At 48.5% G+C, this 16,072-nt stretch overlaps 1 protein-coding gene across 3 annotated transcripts in view; it reads right to left on the bottom strand.

Annotated features, from left to right (window-relative positions):
• ME3 (malic enzyme 3) overlaps positions 1-16,072 on the bottom strand; it is a 184,034-nt gene that overhangs the window by 49,776 nt on the left and 118,186 nt on the right. For 2 of the 3 annotated variants that reach the window (XM_042959698.1, XM_042959700.1), the window contains 2 exons: positions 15,633-15,708; positions 5,474-5,635 (listed from right to left, as the gene is read on the bottom strand). In XM_042959698.1, the coding sequence (XP_042815632.1) occupies positions 5,474-5,635; positions 15,633-15,708 (238 nt within the window). The remainder of the gene's footprint in view (positions 1-5,473; positions 5,636-15,632; positions 15,709-16,072) is intronic. The other variant, XM_042959699.1, reaches the window with a different exon arrangement.

Raw genomic sequence — 16,072 nt, 5'->3', positions numbered from 1 at the left:
TTGCCATATCTCTGAGTACTGGATTAAATAAAGCTGGAAGAGAGATGAACTTCCTGGCCTGGAAAAATATGTATCTTAAGTAGCAACAGGCATGCTAAGAGGTTACCCAGAGAACATCTGGGGGTCTGGGGAGGTCATGGGATTGGGTTCATGCGTGGACACAGCACACCCCCCCTCTCAGGATGGCAGTTATGCCTACCACATGTGTCCCTGGTTGCTCAGTCAAACCCATGGGTAAGCTACAAAGATCCCAGGAGGGGCACCCTCAGTGGTCACATGCACACAGGGAGTGAGTGCCTCTGATGGCACCACATGGTGAACACTGGCTGTTCATCAGCCTCAGCAACGATGCTCTCGAGAGGCGGAAGCAGGCCTTCAACACCCAGCTCTGTTGGCAAACCCATGCTTCCTCAGCAGTCCGGTAACACACCCAAGGCTGTTTGCCCAGCTCTGTTGACAGTCTGTTCCCATGTGTCCCCAAGGAGCTCTCCACCCATTAGAATCCATCGAGGCTCAAGACTCCTAAGGCTCAGAGGCCATTTTAGAGCCAAGCCCCCAAGCCCCCAAGCCCCCCCCCGCCCCTGCCCAGGGTTGCCCTGCAGGACCTACTGGGCTCAGAATCAAACCCGGGGAAAGCCACTTCTGCTCAGAGGCCCCTCTTCCTGGGTGGAACAAGGGGTTTGAAGGACAAGTACACTTGGCCCTTGAACAACACAGATTTGGACTGTGCAGGCCCACTTACACAGGGATTTTTTTTTTCGATACAGTACAGTGCCATACATGTATTTTCTCTTGTGATTTTTAAAAATTTTTTAAATGCTTATTCATTTTTTGAGAGTGCGTGCATGCTCAAGAGTGGGGGAGGAGCAGAGAGAGAGGGAGACACAGAATCTGAAGCAGGTCCCAGGCTCCAAGCTGTCAGCATGAAGCTTGACGCGGGGTTCAAACCCATGAACCACGAGATGATGACCTGAGTTGAAGTTGGACACTTAACAGACTGAGCCACACAAGGCGCCCCTCTCTTGTGACTTTCTTAATATTCTTTTCTTTTCTCTAGCTTACTTCATTGTAAGGATACAGTATATAACACATACAACATACAAAGTATGTGTTAATCGACTATGTTATTGGTAAGGTTTCCTGTGGATAGTAGGCTAGTAAGTTTTGGGGGACTCAAAAGTTATATATGGATTTTCAACTGCATGGGGGTTAGCACCCCTCACTCCTGGGTTATTTAAGGGGCAATTATCATTCCAGTCCCTTCTAATGTGGACAGTGCATGATGCTGTCTGGCCTTGCATGTGTAGGAAATAAAACGTACAAACCAATCCACACACAGCCTTGACAGAGGCCCAGAGCAGGTGGGCCTATCTGGCAGGGGCTCCCTGGCTTTGTCCCTTTAGAAGTTAAGCATGGGATGTCCCCTTTTCATGGGATCACTGCCCACCATATTTATCTTTCCAAACCTCCTTGGGGGTGGCAGGTAAAAGTGACTCAGTTTCAGGGCTGCAGGCAGCAGATGTTTTCCTTCAACAGGAAACATGGAGGGGTGTTTTCCTTGACTCTGATTAAAGCTCCTGTTGCCTCAGGGGTTTTCACAGAGCTGCACACACAGATGGTGTCATCATCCTGACCCTACAGACCCCCACAACAGCACCCTCCCTGCACTGACATGTGAGATGAAAGGTGCAAGATTAAGCCTCTCTCCCGTTGCTCTGGCTTGCTGTGTGTGTGTGTGTGTGTGTGTGTGTGTGTGTGTGTGTGTGTGTGGCGGGGGGTGGGGGTCTCCTGTTGCTCTGGCTTGCTCTGGGGGTGGGTGTGGGGAGATATGCCCCAAGACTTCTGGGCCGGGGGTGGGAATCTTGCAAATTGACTCCTTTTTTTAAAAAGAACTGTAGTGTGGGACATCATATAGTGAATGCATCTGGAAAGAGTGAAACCACTGTCTTCCTGATATGGGCCGCTTTGTAACTTTGGATTTTTGTGTCTTGAATTTTGTGAAGAGGGTCTGGTGGGAGCTTGCCTTTCTCTGGAGCAAGAGGACCCTGCAGATAACATCAGCACACCTACGCCTGAGTGTCCACAGGACCCTGACTGGTTGAAACACCTGCTTCCCAGTCTTCATTACCTAGTCTATAACATGAATGCCTGACCCCTTGAAGAAGAGTGCCACAGTGGACAAGGCAACTTTGGAATCAGAGATACCCAGGTTCAATTCCCAGCTCTGACACTCAGTGCTGTGGTACCTGAGGTAAGTAGTTAACATGTTTCAGTCTCAGTTTCTTTATCTATAAAATGGGGGAGGACAATATCTCATACAGCTGCTGTCAGAATTAAATGAGATTGAAATCTATAAAATCTGTTAAAATCTATAAAGGCTATGAAAATCTATAAAGGCCTGGCACATTGCAGATACTGGTACTGGTCTAACTGCACGGGGTGGGAACTGCTTTCTCTCACCTCATGCTGTGGGGGCAGCGCCTCCTCTCACCTTGTGTTTCCCCCTCTCAGCGGGGGATACTCTGGTCCTTCCTGACAGGAATAGGCAGACCCAGGGGAAGCTCTCTCACTTCCACACCCAGAGGGAGAAGTGATTCAGAGTCCTAAAGCCTCAGGGGGAGAAGCAGACACTTGGTGAAGATGTAACACATTAGCCATTAAAATGATCAATTAGGTGGCAGTATTGAAACACTGACAAGTAGAATATTCCACCCACGCCTGGCTCTCATTTATCTTCCTCATGCCTAGCCAGTGCCTGACACCTACTCAACATTCAATAAACTCTTGCTAAGTAAGTAGAGAGAAAGTGTTCATGAAATACCATTCATTGAAAAAATCAGAACAAAATTATAGGCACATTACTCCATCTATGTTTATGCATAGACAGATACTGGAAAGAAACATAGATGTAGCATTGTGGGAGAAATGTCATTTCTGTTTTAAGATTTTGAATAATGTGTTCAAGTGACCTTAGTAATAAAAATTCTAAAAATCAAGAAATGACCTTTGCTTACAAAGCAGCAGGAAGCCAGGCAGGCAGCTGTGGTATGGGAAGAGGAGGGCAGATACAGATTAGGATCCCTGCCTTGTCACTCCTAGCAGATCTTTGTGGGCAAATTAATTTCTCCGGGTTGTCAAGCTTAAACAGGGTGGTCTGTGAAAAGCTGCCTGGCCATGATTTACTCATAGTTTCCTGCCATCTCTTCTGGTGGGTTTATTACAAGCTGGGGCTCTAGATTTTAGCACATCATTGCAAGGGTGTTGGAACTTTAATGACACAGGACCTTATGCATGTGCTACAGGCGACTGACACCCTTCCAGGGGATACAGAGGTCTTAGGATCAGACTCAATGCTGCTTGGAGCAGGTTCTTAGGAGACAGTGAGTAAAGGTCTCAATTAAATCCAGTTGGAGTGGCATCTGGGTGGTTCAGTCAGTTTAAACGTCTGACTTCAGCTCAGGTCATGATCTTGTGGTCTGTGTGTTTGAGCCCCACGTCGGGCTCTGCGCTGACAGCCCAGAGCCTGGAGCCTGCTTCAGATTCTGTGTCTCCCTCTCTCTCTGCCCCTCCCCTGCTCGTGTTCTGTGTCTCTCTCCCTCAAAAAAATAAACATTAAAAAAATTTAAATCTAGTGGGAACACAGCAGGAAGTATTGGATGGGAAGAACAATTAAAACTTTGCTACACTTGGGGCACCTGGGTGGCTCGGTTGGTTGAGCGTCCAACTTGGGCTCAGGTCATGATCTCATGGTTCGTGGGTTCAGGCCCCACATCGGGCTCTGTGCAGACAGCTCAGAGCTCAGAGCCTGGAGCCTACTTCCAATTCTGTGTTTCCCTCTCTCTCTGCCCCTCCCCCTCATGTACTCTGTCTCTCTCTCCCTCTCAAAAATAAAGAAAACTAATAAAATTTTTTTTTTAAAGTTCGCTACACTCATCCATGCCTGCATGATTCCATGCATGTTGAGACCAAAGGACAATTTCAGCAAAACCCAGGCACCTGGTCTAGGAAAGAGAACCACACACAGCATACAGCAGACCTTGAGGACTGGTCTTATGGAGCAACTCTAAGGCTTGTGTCTCCATCCTGCCTCCTGTCTCTGAGACTGGAGGGGAGGCATGTGGAGAAGAGCTTTAGAGGTAGAACACTCAAAAACCTTCTGGTTCAGTTCCTCATTGTACCAGAATGGGTGCAGGGACTCACCTGGCTGTCAGTGATGCAGGACCAGGGTCCTTGCTTCCCACTTCCCTTGTCCTCCTTCACCTCCCACGCCCCACGATTTCCCAGCTCTTAGCAAGGTCTGCCTAGCTGTCCTCTCCTTTGATTCCACCTGTCGATGAAGCCCAAATAAGCATCATTCCTTGCTAGGAGGTACAAGTGCTCATTCATGTTTAGAAATGGGGGTAGAGATGCTTGAGTGGCTCAGTTGGTTAAGTGTCTGACTCTTGATGTTGGCTCAGGTCATGGGATCAAGCCCTATATAGGGCTCTACACTGAGCACAGAGCCTGCTTGGGATTCTCTCTCTCTGTCCCTCCCTCCCTCCCTCTCTCAAAATAAATAAACATTAAAAAATAAAAAAGCAATGGGGATGTACAGTGTACAGGGAGGAGGAAGGCCATGCAAAGACTCGTGGCAAGTATCTTGAGAAAGATCACTGCACAATCCAAGTAAGTATAACGTTTTTGACAGTATGAATCAAGAATCTAAAAAATCACCACTCCCCTTGCCTCAATATTTCCATTTCTAGGAAATTATCCTAACTATATAATCACACCTAGAAACAAAGACTGATCTGCAAAAATGGGCTCAGAGTAAATTTATATTTGCAAACAAACTAGAAGCAACCTGGGTGTCCATCTGTGGAAGGTTTCCGATGCAAAATTTAATATAAACCCAAGTTTGTTTTTATAAATGCTTTGGTGGGGAAAAGCCTGGAAGGAAATACACCAAAACATAAACCATGATTAGTACTGGTTGTGTGACTGATATTTTATTTTATATTTAACACTTCTGATTTTCTCAAATTTTTTCCAATTTTTTAAAATACTTATTTTTTTTTGAAGAGCGCAAGCAAGGGAGGGGCAGAGAGAAGGGGACAGAGGATTCAAAGTGGGCTCAGCGCTGACAGGCTGACAGCAGTGAGCCTGATGGGGGACTCAAACTCCTGAGTTGCAAGATCATGACTTGAGCCGAAGTCAGACGCTCAACTGAGCCACCCAGGCACCCTAATTTTTTCCAATTTTTAAAAGATGAATTTGCACTGATTTTAAACTCAGAGATGAGGGTCACTAAGAAGGAATTCTTGAGTAATTTTTTGTCTTTCCTGACACAGAGACCCAGAGTGGAGCCTGCAGACACGCACAAACACCACTTCCCAGGGTGGTCCCCGTGGACCCTGCCCCTCAAAGGCACCCCCCACCCCACCCCAGCTGCCACCTTCTGGCCCCAGGGCTCCAGTTCAGGGTGGTGGGTTACCTCATTGTTGGTGCCGACGTCCAGCAGGACTGGGAGGCACTGCTGCGGGCTGACCCCTCCGCATGCTGTGTACAGGGCCAGCTTGCCCACGGGGATGCCCATGCCATAGCAGCCCAGATCGCCTAGGCCCAGGATGCGCTCCCCATCAGTTACCACCACGGCCTGGAAACAAAACAATCGGGAAGCACCTCTCATGACAAAGTGCTCATCTTATCAACCCTTGCACATGTCAGGCCCGTCAAATGGACACCCACCTCCTCTGCTGCGGAACAAAACCGCCTGTCTGTGGAAAGGCCAAGGGATTCATTCAGCTGCAGGTAGGCTTTCTTCTTCCCGTGCCCTCCCCTTCCTGGCAGGCTGGTGAGAAACCCCACTGAGCTAACACCTTGCCCTGCTCTGAGGTTTGGGACAGGGACTGAAGAAACAGCTGGAGGGAAATCACATCTAGGTGCTCCCCCTCAAAGAAACTAAGCAGATCTTCTCAGCTTGGGATCTGGGGGCAGGGAAGGAAGGACATAATGAACAGAGACAATGAAAAACAGGTGTTCATGCCACTGCCACCAGCCCCCAGTATAGAGACCAATGAAGTCTCTCAGACCTGCTCCTAGGGTGTAATAAACCCACCCTGCACAGGGCAGGGCTCCTATGACAGCTGCTGGGGTCACTACTCCACACGAAACCAGGAGGATTCTAGACATGTACTGGGATTCGTGTTCTGGGAAATATTCACTGAAGGCATCCTAGGTGCCAGACACGGTGCTGGTTCGGGACTTCCTTGCTGTTAACTAACAGATGCCGATGAAGCTGATGGTAACTGAAATTATTGTGATTATGATAGATATTCACTTATTCATTCCTTTAGCACATATTTACACAACACCCACTTCGCAGACACTATGCCACATCCTGGGGGAAGGAGCGTCAGTTTGTGCTTTTGTAATAACAAGTATGTACGGACTCAGACCTTCAAGAACTAAGGGGCAAAACAAGAGATGAAATATATGTATTTATAATTAACGAGTCTGGAAGGAAAGTGGGTACAGCATAAACAGCATGAGGGCAGCAGAGACAGAGAAGGGAGAGTCACTTTCTGTAGGGCAACCCTTCATGGGTGAAGGGACACATGTGCCACACCTGACACAGGAGAAGACTGTCTGCAGGGGGTGCAGCTGGGGAGGAAGGCACTTGATACAAGAGGAAATCAGGATCCAGGATAGAGATGGGGAGGGGGTGGCCTATGTGTGGGGAACAAGGAGATGCCGGTCCTATGAAAGCACAGAACAAAATGCCAGGCAGGAGTCAGACTGTGAAAGCCACAGGGATCCCCTCAGGGTGACAATGAAGTTGTCTATAGGTCACCTCCACCTGCTATCACTCCTCTGTCTTGAAATGAGTTAAGTTTATGAGGCCACCCATCCCTCCTCTGGAGCCTGGCTTTGGCCAGGTCTTAGGACCAGCTCTGAGCTATGGAGGTCCTGGTGCCCCAAGCATGGTGCTCATGGGCACCACAGGGCTCAGTTCACTCCATGCAGGTACAACTCCAGCCCTGGGGATCAAGAGATGAAGACCCATTCTTGTCCTGGAAGAGTTTATGATCTGGTACCCAAGGGGTCCATGACAACTTATCATTTCTGTTTCTCTAGCTCTCTTAAGTGTGAGCGTGCACATGGGCTGGTGCTGCCTTTTGGTAGAAACAGGTGTAGGGATTCTTTTTTTTTTTTTTTTTTTAAAGAGAAAGAGAGGCACAGAGACAGAGAATCCCAAGGAGGCTGCACCCTCAGCATGGAGCCCGACATGGGGCTCAATCCCATGACCCTGGGATTGTGACCTGAGCCAAAATCAAGAGTCAGAAGTTCAACTGACTGAGCCACCCAGGTGCCCCAGGGATAGGGATTCTTAAAAACACTCCTCCTCTTCTGAAAAGGGGACTCACAGGGTCATGGTACAAGAGACCCATGAAGATTATGATATTCCCCCTCAGACTGCTCTACTGCCTCTATGGAGAATGTTCTCAACCCACATGTCACCTGATTCTCTCCACAGCCCTGGCAGGTAGGTGAGTCTGAGACTGTTAGCCCATTTCACAGGTGAGTAAACAGAAGCTCTAAGACCTTCATGTTTGATACGTATTTGTTACGTATCAGCCAGATGCCAGGCACTGGACTGGATGTTTGCACATTGGGTATCTTACGGGAGTTTAGATGACTTACTAAAGTCACTTTGTGCATGTGGCAGGGCAGGATCCTAATTAGGGTTTGGGTTCCTGGTTCAGGGCTCCTTCTACTACATTTCAGTTGGCAGAAGCACCATTAAAGCACATGTGTTCTTGGTAAAGTTCTGCCCTGCCTCTTTGCCACCCTCCCCACAGCCCGCCTCTGACCTCCCCCTTGCAGCTCTCCCTGGTGAAGCCTGTGCCTTCGTATGAAGGGTGCCCACACTCTGGGAATCTCCCATCTCTCCTAATCCAAGCTTCCTTATCCTGATTCCCACTGTCTAAGAATTTCTCTCCGCTGAGGGGCAGTGAGTTAAACAGAGGAAGTCAGTGACTACTCCAGGGTGTTATCCCTACAACTCTGGGGTCTTTCAATGGCAACGGGGCTCCTGAAATGTTCAAGGGCACTCCACTGCACGCCCACCTCCTCTGAGGGCATGTCTCGCTCCACTTGTCACCCACTCTCAACCCCACTGTGAGAATGGCTGGGTTACTGCATCAGCTTCAAGCCACACTCATCTTCCTTCCAATCTCCCCTCCCAACCAATGCCAGATTCACTGTATCAGAAGCCCATTTTCATTATGCCATTCCTAGCTTCAAAGACCTTTAGTGGCTTCTAACAGTCCAAAGAATAGAGTCCAAAACGTTTAACTCTTTAATGATCTGAACCCAATATATGTTCTGACTTATCTCCTGCTACGCATCTGCACACAAGCTCCTCCTCCAGCCAGACTGGCCTCCTCATTCCTCCCAGACATGCTCTGAACTCACCTATAATCTCCTCCCTCTCAGCCCCTATGCTCCTTCTCTTTTTCCAGCATGCAAACGCTGCCCACGACAATCTAATGTGATTTCTCCTAGCACTTCTTATAGCTACTGCACAGGTAGCCTGCTCGCCCTCCTTGTCTGTCTGCCTGCCTTCCACAAACATTGATTAAGCACCTACTGCTTGCCAATCCTTGCATAGGGTGCTACTTTAACATTTTAAAAAATGCACATTTTATCTCACCAAACAACCTAAAGGTTAATGGCAGGGGTTCTGGAGTCTGATAACCAGTATTTAAATCTAGGCTTCTTGATAATGTACCATATGTAAACTTGGGTAAACAGATAATTTTTCTGAGTTTTAATTTTCCATAAAATAGGGATAATAATCATACCTCACTCATCAGATTGTTGTAAAGATGAAATAACAGTTTCATTTTCACCAGGTGCGTTGGGTAAGTGATCAATAAATGGTTGCTTCTCTTATGATTACCATGGTGGTTATTATTTGGGGCAAAGATCCCATATTAAATTTTTAATTGTTTTATTTCTTTCTAGTTCAGCATTATCACAGAAAGGCCATTCAGTAACTATCTGTTAAATGAGTGATTGAAATGGAAACCAAGCAGAGATGCAGTGGCTAATGGCTGAGAAAGTCAGCCATGCAAAACTTGTGGTTTCTGCTGTCATTTTTTATTTTTTTTAATTCAAGTTAGCTAACATACAGTGTAGTCCTGGCTTCAGAAGTAGAACCCAGTGATTCATCTCTTACATAGGACACCTAGTGCTTATCCCAAAAAGTGTCATTCTTAATGCCCATGTACAGCTGGCTATCTGTTGGACATTGCCACTTGGATGTCCAATAGTCCTCCCAAATTCTTGAGTCCCTAACCAAATGACTCTGCTTTTCCCTTTTACTCTTCTAAACCTTTCACTTCTGCTGCCTTCTTGCCCTTTGTTACCTTTATCTCCCAAGCTCAAAACTGTCTTGTCTCCTTCAGCCACAGCCAATTGGTTACCAAGTTCTGCTGATTTGATTTGCTCCTTGTTTTTCCATTTGTTCCATGAACTTTACTTTCACTGCCACTTGCCTTAGGTCAGCCCATCCATCTCATCAACCACTGTAGTGGTCTCCTGACTGGTCTCTCCACTCTTGGGATTCCCCCTGCTCCACTGCAGGTCTCCAAAGCACACCCAGATTTGTCACTTTCTTACCCTAAACCTCCAGGGGCTCTCGATGCCTGTAAAACAAAGCTCAAACATCTTTGACTGGCATTTAAGGCCTTCCATGGTCCAGGTCCAATCTACTCTTTGAATTTCTTCTTTATCCAAATAGAGTAATTCTAACCTTGATAAGGTTTGTACTTTCCTGACTACATGCCATTTTGCCCCCTCAATCCCTATGATCTCCCTGATCCACATCCTACCATCCTTGTGTGCTTTAAGGAGCTGTACACAAGTCACCTTCCTCCATGATGTTCTCCCCTTCCAGAAGTCATCACTCCCTCCTCTAGCTTGTCTTGAGGGCAAATAATGGGACTTGTCATCTTTGATTCTTCAGCACTGTGCTTGGTGCCTGCAGTGTGATATGAACTGAATAAATAGTGGCCAATGTGACAGATCTAACATAGAAAGCAAAAGATCTCCAAAGGGCTAATTCAGACCTTTTGTGTGAATGAATGAGTTGGGAGAGGAGATACTGGATCCTATTTTTCATGACATCAATGGAGCTGATGCCAAGGGCCACTAGTGCAGTAGAGGCCAAAAGGCTGAGAACAAATCTGAGTAGCACTGTGGAGTTTTAGAGTCCAGCAATAACTATGTGAACTACAGGATCACAGTTTCCGTGTTTGGATGGCATGTACAACTCCTAATTCTTCTTACTTCAGATGACTAGGGGGAGGGTGGGCCACATTCTTCCTCTGTCCACTTAGCTTGGACATACAGCATTTTCTGACTTATTGTCCATGTCCCTTAGTGTAGGTGGACCCAATGGGGCCGACCTCAGACTGCCCTGAGGGTCATGACTCCTTGCTTGCTGTAGCCCTGCTTTCCCTGGACTTGTAGCTATGTCATGGGCTGCCCACAGCCCTGTGTATGCATCCCTCTCCTTCCTCCTTCCCTCTCGTCCTTCCTTTTCTCCTCTTCCTCCTCCTCCTCCTCCTCCCCCCTCGCCACCTACTATCCACAACATAAATGATGCACAGTCTGCAGTTTCAATTCTTGGTTCCACCCTTCACAAACAACCTAACCTCTCAGCTTCCTTGTCTCTACCATAGGGATAATAATAATCCCTACCACTTACAAGTCATGAGGAGAAGTCTGTGGTAATCTACATAAAGCACTTGGCAGAGCTGTGTGAGGTGGATATGGGGATGAGCTGCCCACATCTCCCTTTCAGGACTGAAGGAGTGATTCCCTTAGCCGTACCCTCAGCTGTCAGCCTGCTTTGAAAATTTCCTTGACTGAAGAGAGCCACCTTGCCCAAAGTCACACCCTGTTCCAAAGGGTAGCAGTCCACAACCAATGACTGGTGGATGCAGGGCTACAAAGGCCTGGCTCCCCTGCCTCAAGTTGGTTTGACTTTGAAGGACGACCCCAGCTACAGAGGCTCCTCATGGGCTCAGCTGAGTCTTCCTTGAGACCTCACCCAGCTCAGCCTCTCTCTGGGCTTTCTCCTGCTTCCTTCCCTTCTAGAGGTGTTGACCCCAAGAGCACTCCCTGATATGCTGATATCTGTCTCAGAGAATGTTTCCCAGGAAACCTACCTTCTGACATTGAGGAGGGAGTGGGCCTGTGCATTACAGGCGGGCACTTGGTGCCAGCACCTCATAAGTTTGTCTGCCCACGTGGAAGGGCCGCTCCTGTGCCCAGCCACCTCTAAGCACCTCCCCCCGGAAGCTGCTGGGATTGGGATGAGGGAGAGATTTAGGAGCTTGGGAAAGCTGTGGGGAGGAGGGCTGTTCTCAGCCGAGACTTCCTCAGGCTCAAGGCAGTGGCCACTGTGGGAAAGAGTCAGAAAAGCAGTTCTCACTCCTCTTTGTGATTTACGCTGGACAGCTCTGGGCAGCCTGGCCCGTCCCCTCCTCCCTGAACAAGAGGGGCCCACAAAACTTCATGGCCTCCGCAGCCCTGGGCTTTGGCCTCACTTCCCTCCCAGCCTACTTCTCCTGTACCTGTCTGCAGTCCTGTTTTCTGGCTGGGAAACCAAGGAAAGTCATCCTTTATCTTCTGAGTTCCTCTGGACCACACCTCCCCTCCAGCCCAGAGGCCAACAGCATCAGGGTCTAAAGATACCTGTGCCTTGGAAAACCACCTCCTGGGCTCAGCAGCTGGGGGAGAGGAGGCTCAGCTTCAGGGCTCTGTGGGCATCAACACCTTTCATGGCTGACCATGGGCAAGTCACAGCACCTCAGCTTGCTCACCTGAGGAACGACACACCCCAACCCATTCTTCAAGGACCCACCTTGGAGGTGTTCATGGCACACCTTCCTTCCTCCACTCTCATCACAGTGGCTGAGAGAACCAAAGGAAGTAATGATGGGGAATCTGCACCAGCCCCCAAGTACCATGGAAGGGTATTCCCTGCCTAGGGAGGGAGACCTTCATCTCCTCTTTTTTGTCTTATGAAATGTTTATTTTTGAGAGAGAGAGAGAGAGAGAGAGAGAGAGAGAGAGAGAGAGAACGCATGCGTGAGTGAAGGAGGGGCAGAGAGAAGGGGACAGAGGATCTGAAGTAGGCTCTGCACTGTCGCACAGAGCCCAACATGGGGCTCAAACTCACAAACCTCAAGATCATGACCTGAACTGAAGTCAGATGCTCAACCAACTGAGACACCCAGGTGTCTCTCACTCCTCTTTAAGGCAACTGGAGGAAACACACCAGCAAACAAGAAAGACTAGGAGTTGGAACATTCTGAACCTTTGAAAGGGCAGCCTTAGGAGTGGTGGGGGTGGGGTGGGGGGTGGGGGGAGGATCCTCCAGGAAAAGACTGGTGGGGCAGACCAGAGGCTGGGGTAAGCCGGGGAGCAGCCTGATCAGTCCTAATTGACTTATTTACAAACTATGGACCTAATATTTAGCCCAGCTATGGGCTCCTGGTTTTTCTAGAGAAAGCCAGAAATCCAAGTTTCTATGTTTCCTTTCTCAAATGAAGTCTCCCGATTTTAAAATATTGCCTACCAATTCAAAAATTTGAAAAATCACTGAAGGCCAAGTCAAACATGTCTAGGGGCCAGATTGGCCGGCTGCCCCTTTGTGGCCTGGGATCTGCAGGTAACACAGCCTCCTCCTTGGCTGCTCTCAAGGCCTCTGCAATCTTTCCCCTGCCATGCTTTGCCCTACAGCCTCCCCTTCTACTTCCAGCAATGACCACAACCATTTGAGTGCCTTTCAGTGTTGTACAGACTCTATGGTTAGTCCTCACAAGAAGAAAACAAAGATCAGAGAGCTTATCTACACATATGGCAAGTAAAGGGCAGATTCAAGATGTCTGACCACAAAGCCAGAGCTGATTCTTTTGTAGAGTTACCAGGGACTGATCTCGGGGTTTCTCCCAAGTGAGACAGACAGAAAGGGTGGAGGGGAGGAGCTGGCCCCAGCCATTCACTTGTCCCCTCTAAGCTACTACAGGGGTAGTGGTCAGCCAGTCAGCACATTTGATCCTCTGTCTCTGGGCTCCTCTCTTGGGCAGCACACAGTCTACTGCAGTTGTTTCTGGGTCAGTCCCTCCAACTAGACTTTGAGCTCCTTGAGTTTGGGCCTGTATACCTTCTTTATCCCGGAAACTACAGGGAAATCATATAGATGTTTACCATGTGATAGACGGAAGCAACCAAATTAGATGCACCGGTCCAGATCTGCCCATGGAACCTCTGCTTGCCCTAGAGGCTTCAGATGTCTCTGTCTACGGTCTGCTCCAGTCCCACCCCATCTGGGGCGACCTAAAGCTCCGTTTCTCTTCCTCTAAAATCACAAAAGTTGCTGTCTCCAACTCTCTGGTAGTTAGCGCTTAGTCCTTAGAAGGGCCTCAAACTATGTTTGTTGAAGTCAACGAGTATTTTTTTAAGTTGTGCCCTGACCAAAGGAGCAAAGAGAACCAGAAATCCAGTCCACGAGCCCCTCACCAAGCCTCTGCCAGCCCGGGGGAACGGGCACCTTCTTCTTACTGTTTAAGAGGGGATGGCTTTTTGTCATTCTTTTGAATTCCTCGTAGCTTGCACGAAGGCACGGCGCGTGCTGGTGGAGACCCCATTTCTCTGCTCCTGGCACAGTGCCTGGTACACGGAAGGCCCTCATCATGTCCGCTGAGTTCATTCACCTCAGCAGGCATCTACTGCATGCCTCCTATGTACAAGGTTTCACCACGGCTGAACCTGCTAGGAAGGTAGACAGATTCGTCTGCTGACATCAGCAGCACGTCTGCACAGGGCAGGCTGGAGTTAACTTCCCATCCAGTGAGCTGGCTTCCCTTAACATGGTTCAGATTTTATTATAGCTTCACTAGACACACCCTAGGAACTTGCTTCTTCTGGGATGGAGACCAAAACCCTCAGGGCCAAGGCCTGCATGTAATTGGAGTCTAAGCAGATAAGCGGGGAAGAGAAGCACAGGGCAAAATCACACCCAGACAGAGAGGTACGAAATGAGCTCTTCACCATGGCCAGGACTGAAGTCCCAGGGTCCTGGCCGTGGCTCGGCCTGGCTCCCAAGAGCCAAGGTCCTGGCCTCCATGCTCTGATTCTGAATGCTACCACTCCCAGAGAGGGCCAGAAGTGGGTGGAATGCAAAGAGAAGTGTGCAGAAAGAAGCTGTACTCAGTGCCTAGTGCAGAGTGGTGGGAGTCGTTCAGGGAACTGGCAGGAACAGGGAGGGAGGGTCTGGGAGGAAGCAATGCTGGGGTGCCTCAGCCTCCCAGTCCAGCAGGGCGGTGCTGGCATCACCCTGAGAGGTATTTACACTGTGCTCAGTCAGCTCTAGCCCCTCCCCAGCTTGTGGGCCAGAACTACCCTCATGAAGCAGCTAGCAGATGTTCTGCATTTTTGCTTCACATGTTTCATCTGCAGAAGCGACATGATCTTTTTTTTTTTAATGTTTATTTATTTATTTTGAGAGAGAGGAGAGAACTCGAGCAGGGGAGGAGCAGAGAGAGAGAGGGAAAGAGAATCCTAAGCAGGCCTCACGCTGTCACTGCATAGCCTGATGCGGGACTCGAACTCATGAACCATGAGATCATGACCTGAGCTGAAATCAAAGAGTTGGGATGCTTAACCGACTGAGCCACCTGGGTGCCCCAAAAGTAACAATGATGTTAAATGTGAAAGGCCCCTGTGCTCTTCCACAAAAGTCCCTATGGCAGGAGGAGATCTGGGCATGTAGCCAGAAGCTAACAAGTTCCTACAAAGCTTCATGTCTTACATTTTAAAACCAACACAAAGTGTGCATTCTATATTATATCCTGCTTATGATATAAACATGTTTTCCACTTAGATATTTTTCAGTAAAACTGATATTCCAGGAAGAAGGTTTATTTTGTCACTCCATATGTATCACCTCCACTAACTGCATACACCCAGGCATGAAGGTACCGTTCATCATAAGCTTTTCCTCTTGTTGAAGAATATCTTCATCCCATGTCCTCTCTCCAAAGCCTATGTGGCCAAACTCTACCCCTCAATTCAGGGCCCTGCTCCAATGTCACTTCTCCCATGAAGTCTTTCTAAATTCCCCTTAGGCTAGAAGTAATCTCTGCCCTCAACCCTCAGCTCTCTCTGTGTGCTTCCTTTACCTCTGATCAGATTCCTTGTTAGTCTTTTGTATCTCTGTCTTATTTTCCTCGTGAAAAGTCAGCTAGCGGAGAAGTTCTGATTTCTCCCCAAATCCACCATGGAAACTGGCAGTGTATATTTAGTAGGTACTCAATACATGCTGAACATGTCTTCAGACTACTACTGCTACTACCACTGATGATGATGATGATAAGGGCAATTTCACATGGCTGGGGGTCAATGTAAACCTCTGCTCCATGGTGCGCTTATGCTTGGCTCTCACTGGCCTGTGCTCTGGGTCTGGGAAAGTCTTTGGTGTTGCAGTGGCTCATTTTCTAGCTGAGGATGCCTCTGGTCCCGGTTGAAAGGACTCACCCAACAACAGAAGAGTAGCAAAGAAAATGGGACCATACCTTAATATTGTCTTCTGGCCAAGAGTTCAGCATTGTTGCAAGGTGGCCCTTGTCATGAATGGTGATAAACAGCCCCCTAGGAAAAACAAAACAGGTACACACACAGAAACCAGCCAGTCAGATTACGAACAGAACAAAGACCACAATACTGTCTATCACTGCATCATTTAATTTTTCCCACAGACCTGGGCAAAGGCAACCTCTAAATTGCCTGCCCTGCCCTGGCCTTACTCCAATGTCTCCTCTCCATAAGGCAAGGAGTCCACGGGGCCAAGTGCTGTGCCCTCCTGGGGCCTGTGTTCTCCAGAGACTGCCCCTCCCTTCTGCCCTGTAGACCAGGCACAAAGGACCCCAGAATTCTCTGAGGGACCCAAAGCTGCTTCAGGAAACTGTGTCGACCTCTTCTCTGAGTCCTCCTTTGAGTACAGACCACACCACGG

Source organism: Panthera tigris, chromosome D1 (assembly GCF_018350195.1).
Source record: "Panthera tigris isolate Pti1 chromosome D1, P.tigris_Pti1_mat1.1, whole genome shotgun sequence".
In the NCBI taxonomy this organism is placed as follows: domain Eukaryota; kingdom Metazoa; phylum Chordata; class Mammalia; order Carnivora; family Felidae; genus Panthera; species Panthera tigris.
The sequence above is the reverse complement of the archived record's forward strand: the minus strand, read 5'-3'. Positions and strand labels throughout refer to the sequence as shown.